At 43.8% G+C, this 16,145-nt stretch overlaps 1 protein-coding gene across 1 annotated transcript; it reads right to left on the bottom strand.

Moving 5' to 3' along the window:
* Nucleotides 1-1,498: 1,498 nt before the first annotated feature.
* LOC135637563 (lysine-rich arabinogalactan protein 19-like) lies at nt 1,499-2,135 on the bottom strand. Its single transcript, XM_065150146.1, has one exon. The coding sequence runs from the start codon at nt 2,053-2,055 to the stop codon at nt 1,657-1,659; it is 399 nt and encodes a 132-aa protein (XP_065006218.1). The 5' UTR covers nt 2,056-2,135; the 3' UTR covers nt 1,499-1,656.
* Between the last annotated feature and the right edge of the window lie 14,010 nt (nt 2,136-16,145).

The following is a 16,145-nucleotide window of genomic DNA, read 5'->3' as shown; positions in this document are numbered from 1 at the left end:
TTTTTCTTCTCTTTCCATTTTTTTCCTAATTTACCTTTGTTTATCCTTTGGAAGATATTAGGCCAAAATTGCATATATTTATAAGAAGATATAACTGAGGAAGCCAGTCTGGATTTTTTATTTTTTTCTAATTTCTCATGCATCAAAATAGATGCATATCGTTTTATACCAAGAATACGATATATGTTGATTTAAACGTTGAGAAGCAACATCATTTTTAGTACATCTCCGTTTTTTAATCTTACGTATCCTAATACATAATATCTCCGGAATCACCATTTTTTTCCTACTTTTAAATACCTTTTACAAAGAATTTTTAATTGGGTGATTTTTTGATTTTTTTTCAGAAACGTCCCTCATTTCTAGAAATACCACCCTCCCCTCCTAACCACACCACCCCCCTTTTTTTGCCTTAATTTCTGAAATACCCCTTTTCTCTCTCTCTCTCTCTCTCTCTCTCTCTCTCTTTTCTTTCTGTGGATCGGTCCTAAGGTGAACCACTCCAATTATAATATTTTTATACAGCATTATAGCATTTTCAAAAATATTAGAAAAATACTATGACATAGTTCAAAAATATTATATTATAATGTTTTTATATTTTATTACAGTATTTTTCTAATATTACTAAAAAGGTAAAACACTGTATCATAGTGTTTTTGTATTGCATTACAGTGTCTTCTTAATATTATTGAAAATACTACAACATAGTATAAAACCACCATAAATATGATGTTTCACAAAATTTATACAAAATTATTATGTTAAAAATACATTGTTTTTATATTACATTACATTGGTATTCTAAGTATTAAGCAAAAAAATAGATATTATTTGAAAATTTTGAAAATGAGAGATGCTTCTCAAAAAAACCAAAAAGATATATGTACTTTTACATCTAGTTCTTTTACAATTGTAATTTTTATGTTTATGATCCACACAGTTCAATTGTTGTGGCTACAACAACCAGCCTTTCTGACAATATATATATATATATATATATATATATCTGACCTAGTTTGATATTCAAAATTTTGTGCAAATATATGTTCCCATCCTCCTCACAATTGTAAACGTTTGTAAAAGATCCTTTACAAGGTACTAAAAAAGAAGTTCACCTGCTAATCAACAAGACATATCTTGGTCAGAGCAGATAGTTATATTGCAAAGAACAACTGTTACTTGGATTTATTGTTTGTGTTATAGTTCGTTATGATTAATAATTTATCATTTTAATATTTTTGTACATGTACATGGAAAGCTCAACGAAAAAAAGCCACCTCCCTCCCTATCCACCAGTGTTACTCCCAAGAAGCAACACAGCAAGAAGAATCCCTTGTGAAGCTGTTTTGGTATCAACCGAGACTATGATGTCTACATTCATTGGGTTCCTTCTGCCTTCCCTGCACCAAAGAATAAGATGTGTTTACCTCAGTTTAGAGTCAAATAAGTGTTTGCTTATTTCACAGTGTCCGAGTCATCAAAGAAGACAATGGCCTGATGGTAGAACTGTAAATAATTCACTAGCTCATGTTAAACCGTACAATAAATGCAATGATAGGCACAGACCCGACTCAAATAGAATGAAAAAAATAGAAACCGTGCGATCAGTATCCGACGGCCGAGACATCGCGAGCGAGGGTAACAGCCACGGAGCTACAGCGCAGCAGCGGCGACGGCCGCGGCGGCGAATGCGGTGACCCAGCTGAAGGTAAGGTCGGCGACGCCGTTACCCGCAGGAGGCAGGGCCGAGGGAGCGGTCGCAGGGGGGGACGAGATCGACGACGGCGTAAACGCGGGCGACTCAGAGGGGGGAGTCGAGGTCGGCGGGGCCGGAGGGGATGCGGTAGGCGTCTCCGCGGCGGGGCCGGGGGACGGCGGCTTCGAGACAGGGGAGGCGGCGGGCGGCGTCAAGGGGGCTGGAGCGGGCGGCTTCACGGGAGCTGCGGTGGGGGATTTCGAGGGTGCGGCGGCTGGGCCCTGCGCGAAGGAAGCCACGGCGAGTGACATAAGGACGAATGCGAGGACGGGGAAGCGGGAGGACGCGACCGCCATCTTCACCACCGCGAGATCAAGATCAAGACTGTGAGAGAGATCGAGAACTACAACTACAACGACTTAGGGTTGCAAGTGGGTCGAGGAGAAGCAGTGGTGCGAGGGGTATATAAAGACGTAGGAAGCCTCATTAATAATTTAATTATTTCTATTTTAATTATTTCCTAGTGTTAAAGACGGCGAGGACGGTGACTTGCTTTAGAGCTGTTCTCATGAGTGAGGTTGGCTCACCTATGGCCGTCTGATGAACCACGGACGGCGATCGATCGGACCCGTCCGCCCCCCCAGTGCTAGATTCCGTCAAGCTGCCGGTTTCCGCGTTTCTTTTGGAGGACGGTGTCGTCCGATCGCGATCGGACGGCTGAACGTTGCTCGAAATGTGAACGTTGGAGTCCAACTAGCCGTTCGAAACGTTAGATAAAGAAAAAGAAAGCAAATAAAGAAGCTTGACGAAAAGGGCATGTTAACACTATGGAAAACCGTCCTCAAAAACGTACCTGCCTTATGATTGGCACTAGAGACAGGAGGACCTACTTTTCGGGACAAGATCGCACGGTATAGATATATGTTTCGTAGTGAATACAGCTGGAGAAGCATGTGGAAGGTTGGCAGCCGGCCACTGCAAACCGAACGGCTGGTACGGGCTGTCCGGGTGGTCGAAGACACGAAGAGGCAAAGAAGAAGACGGAGTCGAGGAAGAGAGATGGGCTGCGAACAAAAGCATGAACACTTCTAAATACCCATGCATGATCTTGCAGGGATATCTTTGTGGAAGTTTGCTGATAGATTGCTTTAACAGTTGGATCTTCGTTTGACTTTTGAATAAACTAAAAATCTGGCTCCATTCACCATCTCCTCTAAATTCTTAAGAATTGCACTTGACCATGCTCTGCCGTTCATGATCTCCATCATTCATTCTTTAGTCAGAGCTACAACAACTGGAGGAAGTTCTCTCTCTAACTATTCTGTTGCAGTTATATGGTTCTTTCATGTCATTTTAGTCCTCCCAAACGTGTAGTTTTTGGAGTCATCAGCAAAAGCCCGATCTGCTCTCTCTCCTTCAACAGCTTCATGTTCCGCTCATTACCGCAGGTGAAACATAAAATCACTTATGTATTAGTTTCAATCAAGGGTTCCGGCAAAAATCAAACCCGTGCAGTAATAACTATCCATTGTCGTCTATGGAAGCTAAAACTAGCCAAAGTTACAATGTTTCATTTGGGTTGCACCTTTGAGCTGTTTTTAGTAATCCGAGTTTGATTTTGGCACCATTGTAGCATGAAAAGCAACCTTTTTGTACATTGTGAGCCAAAAAAGAAACCTTGTTGATAAGGCATATTTTTGGACTCCAGTCATAACCCGCGCCACATCATACCTTTGCCAAATCAGCACGAGGGGTACCTCCCGAGTTGAGCCAAGGTCCGTACCAAAGGTGCCCCTCGACAAGTCCCGTCCCGGAAAGCTCGGGACGGCACCGTATGGCGTCATTCCGTGCGTTCTGGGCTGCGGCCACATGTAGGTACCGCCTCGCCACTCAGGGATCGATCGTTGTGCTAACTCCGCGTACGATCGATCCTTGTACAGTAGTATAAAAGTCCATGACCGATATTTGGCCAAGGGATGAAAAAAAGAGAAAAAGATAACTACAAACTTAATCTTTGAGGGGCCAAAGTCGGGAACCCCCCGACGAGGACCTTCTGTGCAGGAGTTTGGCCACCTCCAAAAGATGGTGTCAGCATCCTGACCAAGAGAAGTCTTCCCACCGATGGTGTCAGCATCCAGAAAAGACCAAGAGACCCCCTCCCCGCAAACGACGTTAGCTTGGTCCCGACCGAGAGATGCCTCCCATAGGTGGCGTCAACATCTTGACATCCTAATATAGTCGGCTTCAGCACTTCCTCCTTCTCGATCGAAAACTCCCGATATCGATCCGTGGACCAAACCATGCTAACTCATCGGCCACGGCGCATCAATTCACTAACATTTTTGGTGGTAGAAGGAGGGCCAATGTCGTAGGAGCACCGCGTAGCGGTTCCCCCCCCTAGGGAGAATTACCAGCTGACCACCCCCCTTTCGGACTTGGTGATCAGCCCCTCCCCATCCTCATGGATAGGGGCATTCCGGCTCTGATGCCATATTGCTACTAGCATCTATTCAATGAACTAGGGCTCTCTCCCCCCGGAGACACTATAGGACCCTCGATCGTTTCGCCCGAGGCATTCCTCGGCCTGACCAGGCAAGTACAGACCTTAGCGGGAATGATGTAAATAATCGTCCCGCTCATCCCACAGATGGTGCATTTAGCAACTCCCCCGACTGACCTGACACTGCAAAAGGCCCGACTGACCAAAGCAACTACTCCCGAGGCCCCCGCCTTTGCCTTTAAACACTTCTCGTACCGAGATCTTTCTCTAGATCAAGGAGAAAGGCCTCTTGTGACAACCCAATCCCTTGAAGGCTACTCACAAGGATTGATCTAAATATTACAGGTTCCACTGGGATTACGACCATGACACGAAAGACTGCCACGACCTCTAAAATTAGATTGAAGAGTTGATCCGGGGAGGTCACCTCGGGTGCTATCTCAATGAACCAAGAGAAGCATCTCCACGTCCCAAGGGTCCCGTCGAGAAACAAATTGATGTCATCACTGGCGAACCGACTACTAGCGGTAGTAGCTTGACGACGAGGAAGGCCTACACCTACGACAAGGTGGAGAAGCACCCCAAACCTGAGTTCGAGCCAAAAATCACCTTCAAAACCGAAGAGGTCGAACGCTCCCACCACGACGACGCTTTGGTGATCTCCATTTGGATCGCCAATGCTCGGGTGAAGAGAGTGATGGTCGACACTGGGAGCTCTGTCGACGTACTGTACCTCAACGCCTTCAAGAAGCTCGACCTAACTAATGAGGACCTCACCTCCATAGCATCGGCACTCATCAGATTCACGGGGGATTCCATCTCCCCGCTTGGGACCACCATCCGCCTCGTTACCATCGGGGAAGAACTAAGAGCCAAGACGATGATGACTACCTTCATGGTAGTCGACCTTCCCTTGGTCTACAACGTCATCCTCGGTTGCCTGACACTCAACAAACTGAAAGCGGTGGTTTCCACTTACCACTGGGCCATCAAATTTCTGACTTCATTAGGGGTTAGGGTATCCCGAAACGATCCTAGAGAATCAAGACGATGCTACTTTATAGCGGTTAGTCTTTTGGAGAAGTCACGACCCTAGCAAGCCCCGGATCCCTGTGACAAAGCTAGGACAACACTCGTCGAGGTACCCTTGAAGAGGGACCACCTGAACAACTCGCCGAGGTACCCTTGAAGAGGGACCGACACGACATGACCGTGAAAGTCGGGACAACACTCCCTGAAGCAAACCAGCTCCAGCTCATCGATTTCCTGAAGAGAAATGTTGATGTGTTCGCATGGTCCTCAAAAGATATGCCCAGAATCACCCAGGGGTGACCCTGCACCACCTCAACATCCACCCCGAGGCTTGACCGATGAAACAGAAGCCGAGGAAGTTTGCCCCCGACCAACAAAAGGCAATCAGCGACGAGGTCGACCACCTTAGAGAGGTCGGATTCATAACCGAGGTGAAATACCCTGGTGGTTGTCAAATGTAGTCCTCATTTAGAAACACAGTGGAAGCTGGAGGATATGTGTTGACTACACTGATCTCAACCGAGCATGCCCCAAAGATTGCTATCCACTCTTGAGAATAGATCAGCTAGTAGATGCCACTGTAGGCTATGAACTTCTTACATTCATGGATGTGTTCTCAGGCTATAACTAGATTCGGAGGGCACCGTAAGACCAAAAGCACACTGTTTCATTACCGATTGGGGAGTGTATTGTTATAGAGTGATGCCTTTCAGCCTGAAAAGGCTGGAGCGATGTACCAAAGAATGGTCAATGAACTGTTCAAACAATAACTCGAGAGGAACATGGAGGTGTACGTAGATGACATGATCGTAGAAAGCAAGTCGGTAAGCACACATCCGACCGACCTAGCAGAGACATTCCAGATCCTAAGGCGGTTCAACATGCACCTGAATCCTTTGAAGTGTGTCTTCGAGGTCCGTTCGGGGAAGTTCCTCGGGTTCGTCATCCACCAGAGAGGAATATATGCCAACCCAAAAAAGGTTTGGGCCATAATAGAGATGCAGCCTCCCTGCCCAATCAAGGAAGTGCAGTGCCTCGCTGGAAAACTGGCAGGTTTCAGTAGGTTTTGTTGAATCTCGTATTTTGATGATGAAACTACTTGATATATGTTTATGATTTAATCTGTGTTTTGAGTGACGTAGGATGCCTCGATCAGGATGAGACAATTAAAGCAGGAAAATCATGTTGTGCTGGAGGAACATGTCAGAAGATTGGACGTTGGGTCGGTGCATCGGTCGACGTATCGACAGAAGGCTTCGGGTCGTGGACTCGGGCATTGGGCCAAGAAGAGCGGGTATTGTGCCAAGGATATCGGAGTTGCGGAGTCAACTGGCCGATTTGGCAATAGGTTGCAGGAAAGGACGATGCGCCGAAGAATCGGATGAAGCGTCGAGGGACCAATGACATGCCGGACAACTTGGTTAATTGCTTAGGATTAATTGTCTCGATCGAAGTTTTTGTTTTGAGTGTGCAGGATTAACTACGATGGAAGAAAGACATGCAGCAGGAGTTGCGCCGGAGTCATGACAATGATCACGTTGGGAGTTCGAGAGCTCGACGGAAGTTCGGACAGTCGTCGGAGGTTCTACGGGAACAAATCCGAGAAGTCCAGAAGCTTGCCAAAGGAGCTCATCGGAACTTGCCAAGTGGATCGTCGCAAGTCCAGGAGTTTGCCGGAAGTCCGTAGGAGCATCACCGAGGGTTCGTCGGATGATCGACGGAAGTTCGCCGGAAACTTGCCGGAAGAAGCGATTGACGCACCGGAGCAAGCTGCAGAATTTGTCTTAGGAAATAATCATAGTTAGCACATTGATTAAGTTAGAAATGGGAGGTGATCCCATTAGCTTAATCTTGGGGCAATGTCCATTGTCGAATGGATCAACCCATTCGGACCCAGGTTGCTATGGGAGGTGCAACCGCCCAGGCAGGGAGGTAGCACCGCCCAGACTATGTCTCCCAGCGAGAATGGGTGGTGCAACCGCCCCAGCTAAGAGGTGGCACCGCCCCGGGCTCAGTCTCCGAGCGAGACTGGGCGGTGCAACCTCTTCTGTCAAGAGGTAGCACCGCCAGAGCTCAAGTTTCGAGCTCTACCAGGCGGTGCAACCTCTCCAATCAGGCGGTGCAACCGCTTGAGCTCGGTCTTCGAGCTCGGGCAGAGAGGTGCAACCGCCCAAAGGCTCAGTCTTCGAGCTCTGTTAGGCGGTGCAACCGCCATAGTCAGGAGGTGCAACCGCTTGATCCCGAAATTTCGGGAATTGATAGATTTGAGCTCCAAATTTGAACTGGGTTGGGGCCTATAAATACCCCACCCATTCAGCACTGAAAGCACAGAACACACACTCGAAATCTTGCTGTCTTTTTGTGATTCTTAGAGCTCAAACTATTAGTTCTCCTCTTTCTGTTCTTCAAAGTTTGAGTTGTAAAGAGAGGAGAGAAAACTTCTGTAAGGGTTGTCTCCTAAGCCCGCCAAAAGGAGTAAATCTGTAAGAGGGTGGTTGGCCTTCGCCTATTGAAGGAAGGTCTCTAGTTGACGTCGGTGACCTCGTCGGTGGAGGAAGCCAAAAGTGGAGTAGGTCAAGATTGACCGAACCACTCTAAATCTCGGTTTGCATTTCCTTTGAGCATTTTACCTTTAATGCAAACTTTTCAATAGCTTACTGCCCTCTGCGATTTTACGAACGAGTTTCAAGGTTCAGACGTAAATCCGCGTTTAGACGTAAATCTGCGTTTAGACGTAAATCTGCATTTAGACGTAAATCTGCTTTTTCGCATGATGATCTTATTGCAGATTGCATTTACATTTTGAGCTGTACAATAGCAACACACTGCCTTTATACTTCTGCTTAAACTGCGTCTTATCTAATTAAGTGATTTACGAATCGACACTTAGACGTAAATCTGTTTCTTCGTACGAACGTCGGATTTCAGTTTGCGCCGATATTCTGGTTTTCATCATAGCTGCAAACTGCCTGCATAGATTGACCGTAACCTTGCTTAGTATCAACTTTCATACAGAGTTGTCTTTATCGTTCAAACGCAGCTTTCGGTTTTAATCGCAGAAAGTTTTTCGCTACATTAATTCACCCCCCCCCCCTCTTAGTGCTCTCGATCCTAACAATTGGTATCAGAGCGGGTTATTTCTCATTTCAGATTTACACCCAAGAGAAATGGCTCTTCAAGAGGGCTTATCGGTTGTTCGTCCACCGTTGTTTAACGGATTGGACTACACTTATTGGAAAACTCGAATGAGAGTTTTCTTGATTTCTATGAATCTGGATTTATGGAATATCATTGAAAACGGTTTTCAACTTCCCTCTAAACCGATGAACAAATGGTCGGATTTGGAGAAGAAGTATTTTTCTTTAAATGCAAAGGCTATGAATGCCTTATTTTGCGCTTTGGACAAAAATGAGTTCAATCGGATTTCGACGTGCGAAACGGCTTTTGACATTTGGCGAACACTTGAAATCACGCACGAGGGAACTAGTAGAGTTAAAGACTCGAAAGTTAACTTTTTATTGTATGATTTTGAGCTTTTTCGAATGCAACCAAGCGAGACTATAGGCGACATGTACACCCGTTTCATGGATGTCGTCAATAGTTTAAGAGCTCTTGGCAAATGTTTTTCGAATTCTGAACTTGTGAACAAGATTTTGCGTTCTCTTTCTAAGAAGTGGGATTCAAAAGTAACGGCTTTACAAGAAACAAAAGATTTAAATATTTTTCCACTTGAAGAACTAATTGGTTCATTGATCACATATGAAATGACGTGCAATGCACGTGAAGAACTTGAGAACCACCTTCCAAAGAACAGGAAGGATTTGGGACATAGAACATTTGAAGACCACTCGAGCATAAGCTCAAGTGATGGTGAACTTAAACAACAAATGAAACAAAAATTAAAAAGTAAAAAGAATCGAGCTCCTCCGAAGACGAGGAGAAAATCAACAAAGGCGAGGTGGCAAACTACGCCTTTACGCCTTTCGACGCTGAGGTAATCAAAATGCCTTTAATTTACTTTGAAATTACATGATGCTTTTCATAAAGTATTTTTTTATTTAATTTTCTTGAAAATTGCATGTTTAATAATTTTATAATGAAAATACAAACAATTAGGAATCATGCTTATTATTCTAGTAATTTTGAAAATAATCATGAAAATTGCATGTTTATGATAAACAAAATGATTTTGATTAAAAATACCTTATGAAATCATGCTATGTGGTTGAGAAGTAATAATGTGTATCATGTTGATTTCCATTGTTATTTCTCGATTTTGAGTATATGAAATCATGTTTAGTTTGAAGTTATGATTAATGAGTATATATTTTTGTGATTGATGGTTCTATGATGAAATTCATTTTACGATCCTAAACGTTGATGCATGTTTTCATTTGGCATAAATGAAAAGGCATGCTAACATAAAATCGATCACTTAAAATGAAACACTTAAAAAGGGGGAAAATATATTATCAATGAAATCATGAATCTATTTATGTTATAAATTTTGTGAGCCATAAAAATGATTTTGATGATTTAAATTTGAAATGAGTTTTATCAAAATCATGATCTTGATTTATCAAATTGAATGAATTGAAAATGAATGATTATTTTTCTCTTGAATGATTGTGACTTGTATTCCTTGTATTCATGACATCATTTTGATGCAATTCTTTGTATTCATGAAATATTTATATCATCACCCAATTATTTCTTTTCAATATTCCTCAAGTGATGATATGAATGCATGAGATATTCATGAATTTATTTTGATGTATGCAAATGAGAAGTTTCGATCATGCATGGTAGGATGCAATGTGACAAATTAATACCATGATGATTTGAAATATTTATGATTTGGAATGATGCATATGTTTTTTATTATGATAATGTATGATGTGTATCATGAATGCTTAAAAAAAAATTAAATAAATAAATATTTATATCATGTTAGATGGTTTTACATATTATGCATGATAAGCCATAGTGATGAGTGAAACAATGATTGAAATAATATGAATGATGATTTGGAATCATGCATATAATAATGAGTTTATATGTTTTGAAAATGTGCATGTTTTAATTTGAAAATATAATGATGCACAAATGAGATTGATACTAACCTTTGTCATGATTTAAAAAATTGATGTAAAGGGTTTTTCCCTTCTTTTTGACAATGAAAAAAGGAGAGATAGCTAGCTTGCACAATTCAAGAAGAAAGCAAAAATTGCACTTCTCAAAAGAGAATAAATTGCTATTTTGAACATCACCAAGAAGTGCTATCTTACAAATCTCGAGACACACAAATGCAATCATGCAAAATTTGTAATTTTGCACATCATTAAAATTTATGATGCTTTGGTGATTATGCATGTTCTAAAATGTTATAAAATTAACTAGCTTGTATGATGTAGTGTTAGTCATAGGTGCCCAGCAAGCCAATCACGTGAGTGATGGCACGTGTGACTTGATACAGAATCTTTTTACTTATTATATTTTGGCGTATATCACTTTATAACTATTGCATAAATGCATATATATATTGTGATGTCCTTGGATTTGTGCAATGGGAATCGGATCGTGATGAGATCACGATAATGAGATCGATTCACCTTTAAACACATATCCTAAATAATCCCGGTCATAGGTTACTCGAGAGGGACATCGTGATAACCGGATAGACTGGTGTGCTGTATACCTGTCCATATGATGGATGCAGCTGGTCTTATAGCTGCTCGTGTAGGGACACTAGGGATACAGTACAGGTGCTCATTGGAGAATGAGTTCACTGATTGATCCGCTTACGGAATGCTGGATGGTTGATGATGCCTTATTGTCAGACAGTGATTCCGTAGTCCTAGTGGTGTATCTGGTCCTTAGACTTGAGACACCAAGGATGTCCTGTATGAGTGCTCCACTCTTTGATACTAGACTTATAGGTTTGGTTGTCCCAGATCTAGTACAACTGGTCATTGGGAGTGGTAGTCGACCTTACGAGGGCTATTGAGTGTCGATAGCGGATCATCCACTCTCGGCGTCATGAGAGGAATATCCCATGTGTTCTTGCTCAAACAAATCCTTGGCCAAGGTCATTCAGGTTGAGAGAGAAAGAGTTCTCCGGAAGAATCCGATTAGAGCGAGACTCGAGTAGAAACCGTATGGGTCTGACAACACCATGCTCGATATACGGTCTCTAGGATATTAGATGGATGAGGGACTATAGGTACATGGTAACTGAGGACAGACAGGTCCAATAGATTGGATTCCCCTGTATCGTCTGGGGACTACGGCGTAGTGGCATAGTACGTCCGTAATCGATGAGTCGAGTGAATTATTACAGAGATAATAATTCACTGAGTTAGAAGGAGTTCTGACAGGTATGACTCACGGCCAGCTCGATATTGGGCCTAGAGGGTCACACACATATGGTAGGCATTGCGATGAGTAGAGGTTTGGATATGAGATATCCGACGGAGCCCTTGTCTTATTGGATGCAGATCCAATACCCACTAGGGAAGGACCCATTAGGGTTTGACACGGGATCTCTATAAATAGGAGGGATTCACAGCCTCATAGGCTAGAGTCTTTGCTTGCCTTTCATATTCTCCTCTCCCTCTCCACCTCAGAGTAGGCCAGGAGTTTTGAGGAGCGTCGTCGCAACCCTGCTGTGTGGATCACCACTAGAGAGGAGGATGCTTGACCTCCTTCACCCTCTCCTAAGGATCTACAAGGAAACAGGGATATACGATCTCCCTAGGTAACACAATCTCTATACGCAGTTTTGTGTTTTGTGGATTTATTGCGCACCAATCTTCGCACGACGACGAACATCTTTTTGGGAATCGGGAATTTTTGTTTTCTTGTTCTTCCGCTGCGCATATGATGTCGCCCCCCAATGATTTCCCTAACAGTGGTATCAGAGCCAGGTTGTTCGTGCGAATGATTGGTTTTGAACTGTGTGTGTTGTGTTTAGGAAGAATATTGACGTCAAAATCGTTGAAGCAAAAGCGAGAAAGGACAGCAACAGTTGCTGCCCTCGATCTACGTGCGTGCAGCGCAGCCGAAGGCGGGCAGCGCAGGGGCTGCGTCTGCAGCAGCCGGCCGGCGGCCTACTTGCAGCAGGCTTGCTACCGATGGGGCTGGCAACCCACGGGCAGATGCGCCGCCGAAAGGAAGCGGCGCCTGCCGCCGTAGGGCAGCTACGCGCGACGCCTACCGCCGCTGCTCCCGCGGGCGAAACCCCCCCATAGGGGCGGCTGCCCGGCGGTACAGCACCGCCTGCGAAGGCAGCGGCGCCCGAAGGGGGCGCCCACCCGCAGCGGCATCGCCGCCAGCGGGCGTGCCGCTTGCAAGCGAGGGCAGTGCCCTCGCCCCGCCGCACAGGCCGCCGCCGGTAGGGTGGCGGCGGCGGTAGCAGCGAAAGGGGGAAAGGGCATATGGTTTTCTGGGAAAAAGACAGTTTTGCCCCTCGAAATTTGAGAAATTCCAGTTTCTGTCTTTTGTCCAAATTACGAAAATACCCTTAGGAATTGAGAAATTCCCTACATGTCCCTGATTTCAGAAAAAATATTAATTAATTAAAAGGTTTAGTTGATTATTATTTTTATTATTATCTAGTAGTCCTACATGATGATGATTATTTATACATGTGATGTATGATGTGTGGACGGATGATCATGGACCGTGTGATGTGTGTACTTGTGATTATTATTATTGAGGTCTGCGAACCTCCATTATATTTCTCGTTTATTGTCGGGCCTGCGTGCCTATGATTAAGTTGTAATCACATGAGGAGGCGCAGCGGGAGCGTGGATGCGATAGCGGGACCCACGAGACGGACGATCGTGATGCATGGAGATGCATCAAGATGTCGACGGAACCGACGAGGACGAGATGGACGATCACAGTGCATGGAGATGCACCGTTGCATACATAGATCTTTATGTGAGTGATTAGGCCTACTGGCTCGGGCCTAATCATATTAGGTTGTGGTCCATGATCATCTGGTGTGATTGCTTATACACATACTAGATATGTATATATATTTGCATGCGATGTAGATATATATTAAATATGTATATGTGTGACATGTCATATTAGGAGACCAAATTATAGAAACATCTCTCGATAATATTAAGTCGGTAAACGTGAGGCAATTAGATTGACCCACGTGGCCTTCCATCGTTATGAGTAGGAACCGATTCCCGGTGTAGGTTGAATTGGTCGAGTCCCTCGAGACTCGCTTATATCGTGATTCGCTATCTTGCTTACGACATAGAGATGTCACCGGTGACCTGAGGGCATGGTATGCTTGGTCGAGTCCCTCGAGGGTATATCATCAAATCAAACTCATCTTGTAACGAAGGTGTTGACTTAACCGAGCATCATGGTTGGTCGAGTCCCTCGAGGCCATGGCGATTCGGAGGCCGAACAGGACGGGAATCACAAGGAGTTGTGATCGGCAAGAGTTGCCTACCTTTTAGGCTTAGTGTGATTGGTCGAGTCCCTCGAGGTTACACTAAGACGCTAATTGGATCCTGATCCCCACTAGAAGTCTGCCGGAGACTTCCGTTTCACGTGCTCAGGGTGTCGCGTGACTCGATAGTAAAATAGTGGGAGCATATTAAGATAGAAGTCCATATCTTGATAGTTTATTTCTTGCAAAATCTGCATGTTATTCATTTCTGCTACATCTTTATTTTCAGAAAATGTCGTTTTCAAATCCCTTACGTGGCATACTTGATGTCAACCGCCTCACTGGTCCAAATTATACGGATTGGCTCCGTAACTTGAGAATTGTTCTCACAGCGGAGAAAATCATGTACGTCCTTGATATAGTGATGCCTACGCCCGAAGAAGGGGCAAGCGAGGATGAGATCGCTCGCTACGTGAAGTACATTGATGACTCCACTCTTGCTCAGTGCTATATGTTGGGCTCTATGACTCCAGAGTTACAGAGACAACATGAAAAGATGGATGCCAGATCCATTCTCCTACATGTCCGCAAATTGTTTGAGGAACAGGGAAGGACTCAACGATATGAGATATCAAGAGCCTTTTCAGCGCTAGGATGACTAAGGGGACACCGGTTCAGAACCATGTCCTAAAGATGATTGAGTGGATAGAGAAACTCACAGGTCTAGGAATGGTCCTAGATGATAACTTGTGTGTGGACATTGTGCTTCAGTCCCTACCAGATTCCTTTTCACAGTTCATAATGAATTTTAATATGAATAAGCTTGAGGTGACTCTCTCAGAGCTCCTCAATATGTTGAGGGAGTCAGAGAGTACTATTAAGAAAGAGAAGCCAGTTCTCTACACTGGTGAGACCAGAAAGAAAAGGAAATCAGAAAGGTCTCTTAAGAAGGGAAAGGGCAAGGGCAAACCAGGTAAAGCAAATGTTGCTAAGAAAGACCCAGCAAAGGACAAAGGCCAGTGCTTCCACTATGGTAAAGATGGGCATTGGAAGAGAAACTGCAAAGAGTACCTTGCAGAAAGGGTGAAACAAAAGCTTGATGAAGCTTTAGGTACATTCATGATCAGTCTCCATTTGTTAGACTCTTATGATAACACATGAGTTTTGGATACCGGTAGTGCTTATCATATATGCAATTCGTTGCAGGTTCTGGCAAGGCCTAGGAGACTAGAGAGAGGCGAGATGGACCTCAAGATGGGTAATGGAGCAAAAGCTGTTGTATTAGCTGTTGGCGAGGTTGCCCTACATCTGCCTAGTGGAGCTTTTATTGCATTAGATGCATGTTATTTTGTTCCTTCTATTATCAAAAACATTATCTCCATTTCATGTTTAACAGTTAGTGGATATAAATTTATTTTTGAGAACAATGGTTGTTCGATATTATTAGATGATAAGATCATCACGAAAGGAACATTGCATAATGGTTCATTTATGTTAGACACCACTCCACATATCATGAATGTAAATGTGTCCAAAAGTAAACGAGATGAGTTGAACAGTGCATACTTGTGGCATTGTAGGCTAGGTCACATCCATGAAAGAAGGATTCAAAAGTTGCTAAATGATGGATATCTAGATCCATTCGACTATATGTCATATGCAACTTGTGAGCCTTGCATTCGTGGAAAACTGACTAAATCTCCATTTAGTAGAACTGGAGAGAGAGCCACTGAGTTGTTGGAACTCATACATAGTGATGTATGTGGACCCATATCAACTCATGCCATTGGAGGTTACTCCTACTTCATTACATTTACTGATAATTTCTCAAGGTATGGATATGTGTACTTAATGAAGTACAAGTCCGAGGCCTTTGAGAAATTCAGAGAGTATACGAATGAGGTGGAGAACCAGACTGGAAAGAGTATCAAAACTCTTCGATCAGATCGAGGAGGTGAGTACTTAAGTACAGAATTTACTCAGTTCCTCAAGGACCATGGGATATTATCCCAATGGACACCTCCTTATACACCTCAGCTTAATGGTGTCTCTGAAAGGAGAAATCATACATTATTAGATATGGTACGGTCCATGATGAGTTTCGCTGACCTACCCATCTCATTCTGGGGATATGCCCTAGAAACCGTAGCTTACCTTCTGAACAGAGTTCCAACTAAGTCGGTAGTGTCTACACCATATGAGATATGGAAAGGGAAGAAGCCTGATCTTAAGGTTGTTAAGATTTGGGGCTGCCCTGCCCATGTTAAAAGACACAACCCCGATAAGTTAGAATCAAGGATAGAGCGATGCAAATTTGTGGGATACCCCAAGAAAACTTGTGGGTATTATTTCTATCATCTCGAGGACCAAAAGGTCTTTGTAGCTAAGAGAGCAGTGTTCCTTGAGAAGGAACACATTCTTGACGGAGACAGTGGGAGAATGATAGAATTGAGCGAGGTTGGAGAACCAAGCTCAAGCACCACTCTACAGCACGAGTC

Source organism: Musa acuminata, chromosome BXJ3-5, assembly GCF_036884655.1.
Source record: "Musa acuminata AAA Group cultivar baxijiao chromosome BXJ3-5, Cavendish_Baxijiao_AAA, whole genome shotgun sequence".
In the NCBI taxonomy this organism is placed as follows: Eukaryota; Viridiplantae; Streptophyta; class Magnoliopsida; order Zingiberales; family Musaceae; genus Musa; species Musa acuminata.
The sequence above is the reverse complement of the archived record's forward strand: the minus strand, read 5'-3'. Positions and strand labels throughout refer to the sequence as shown.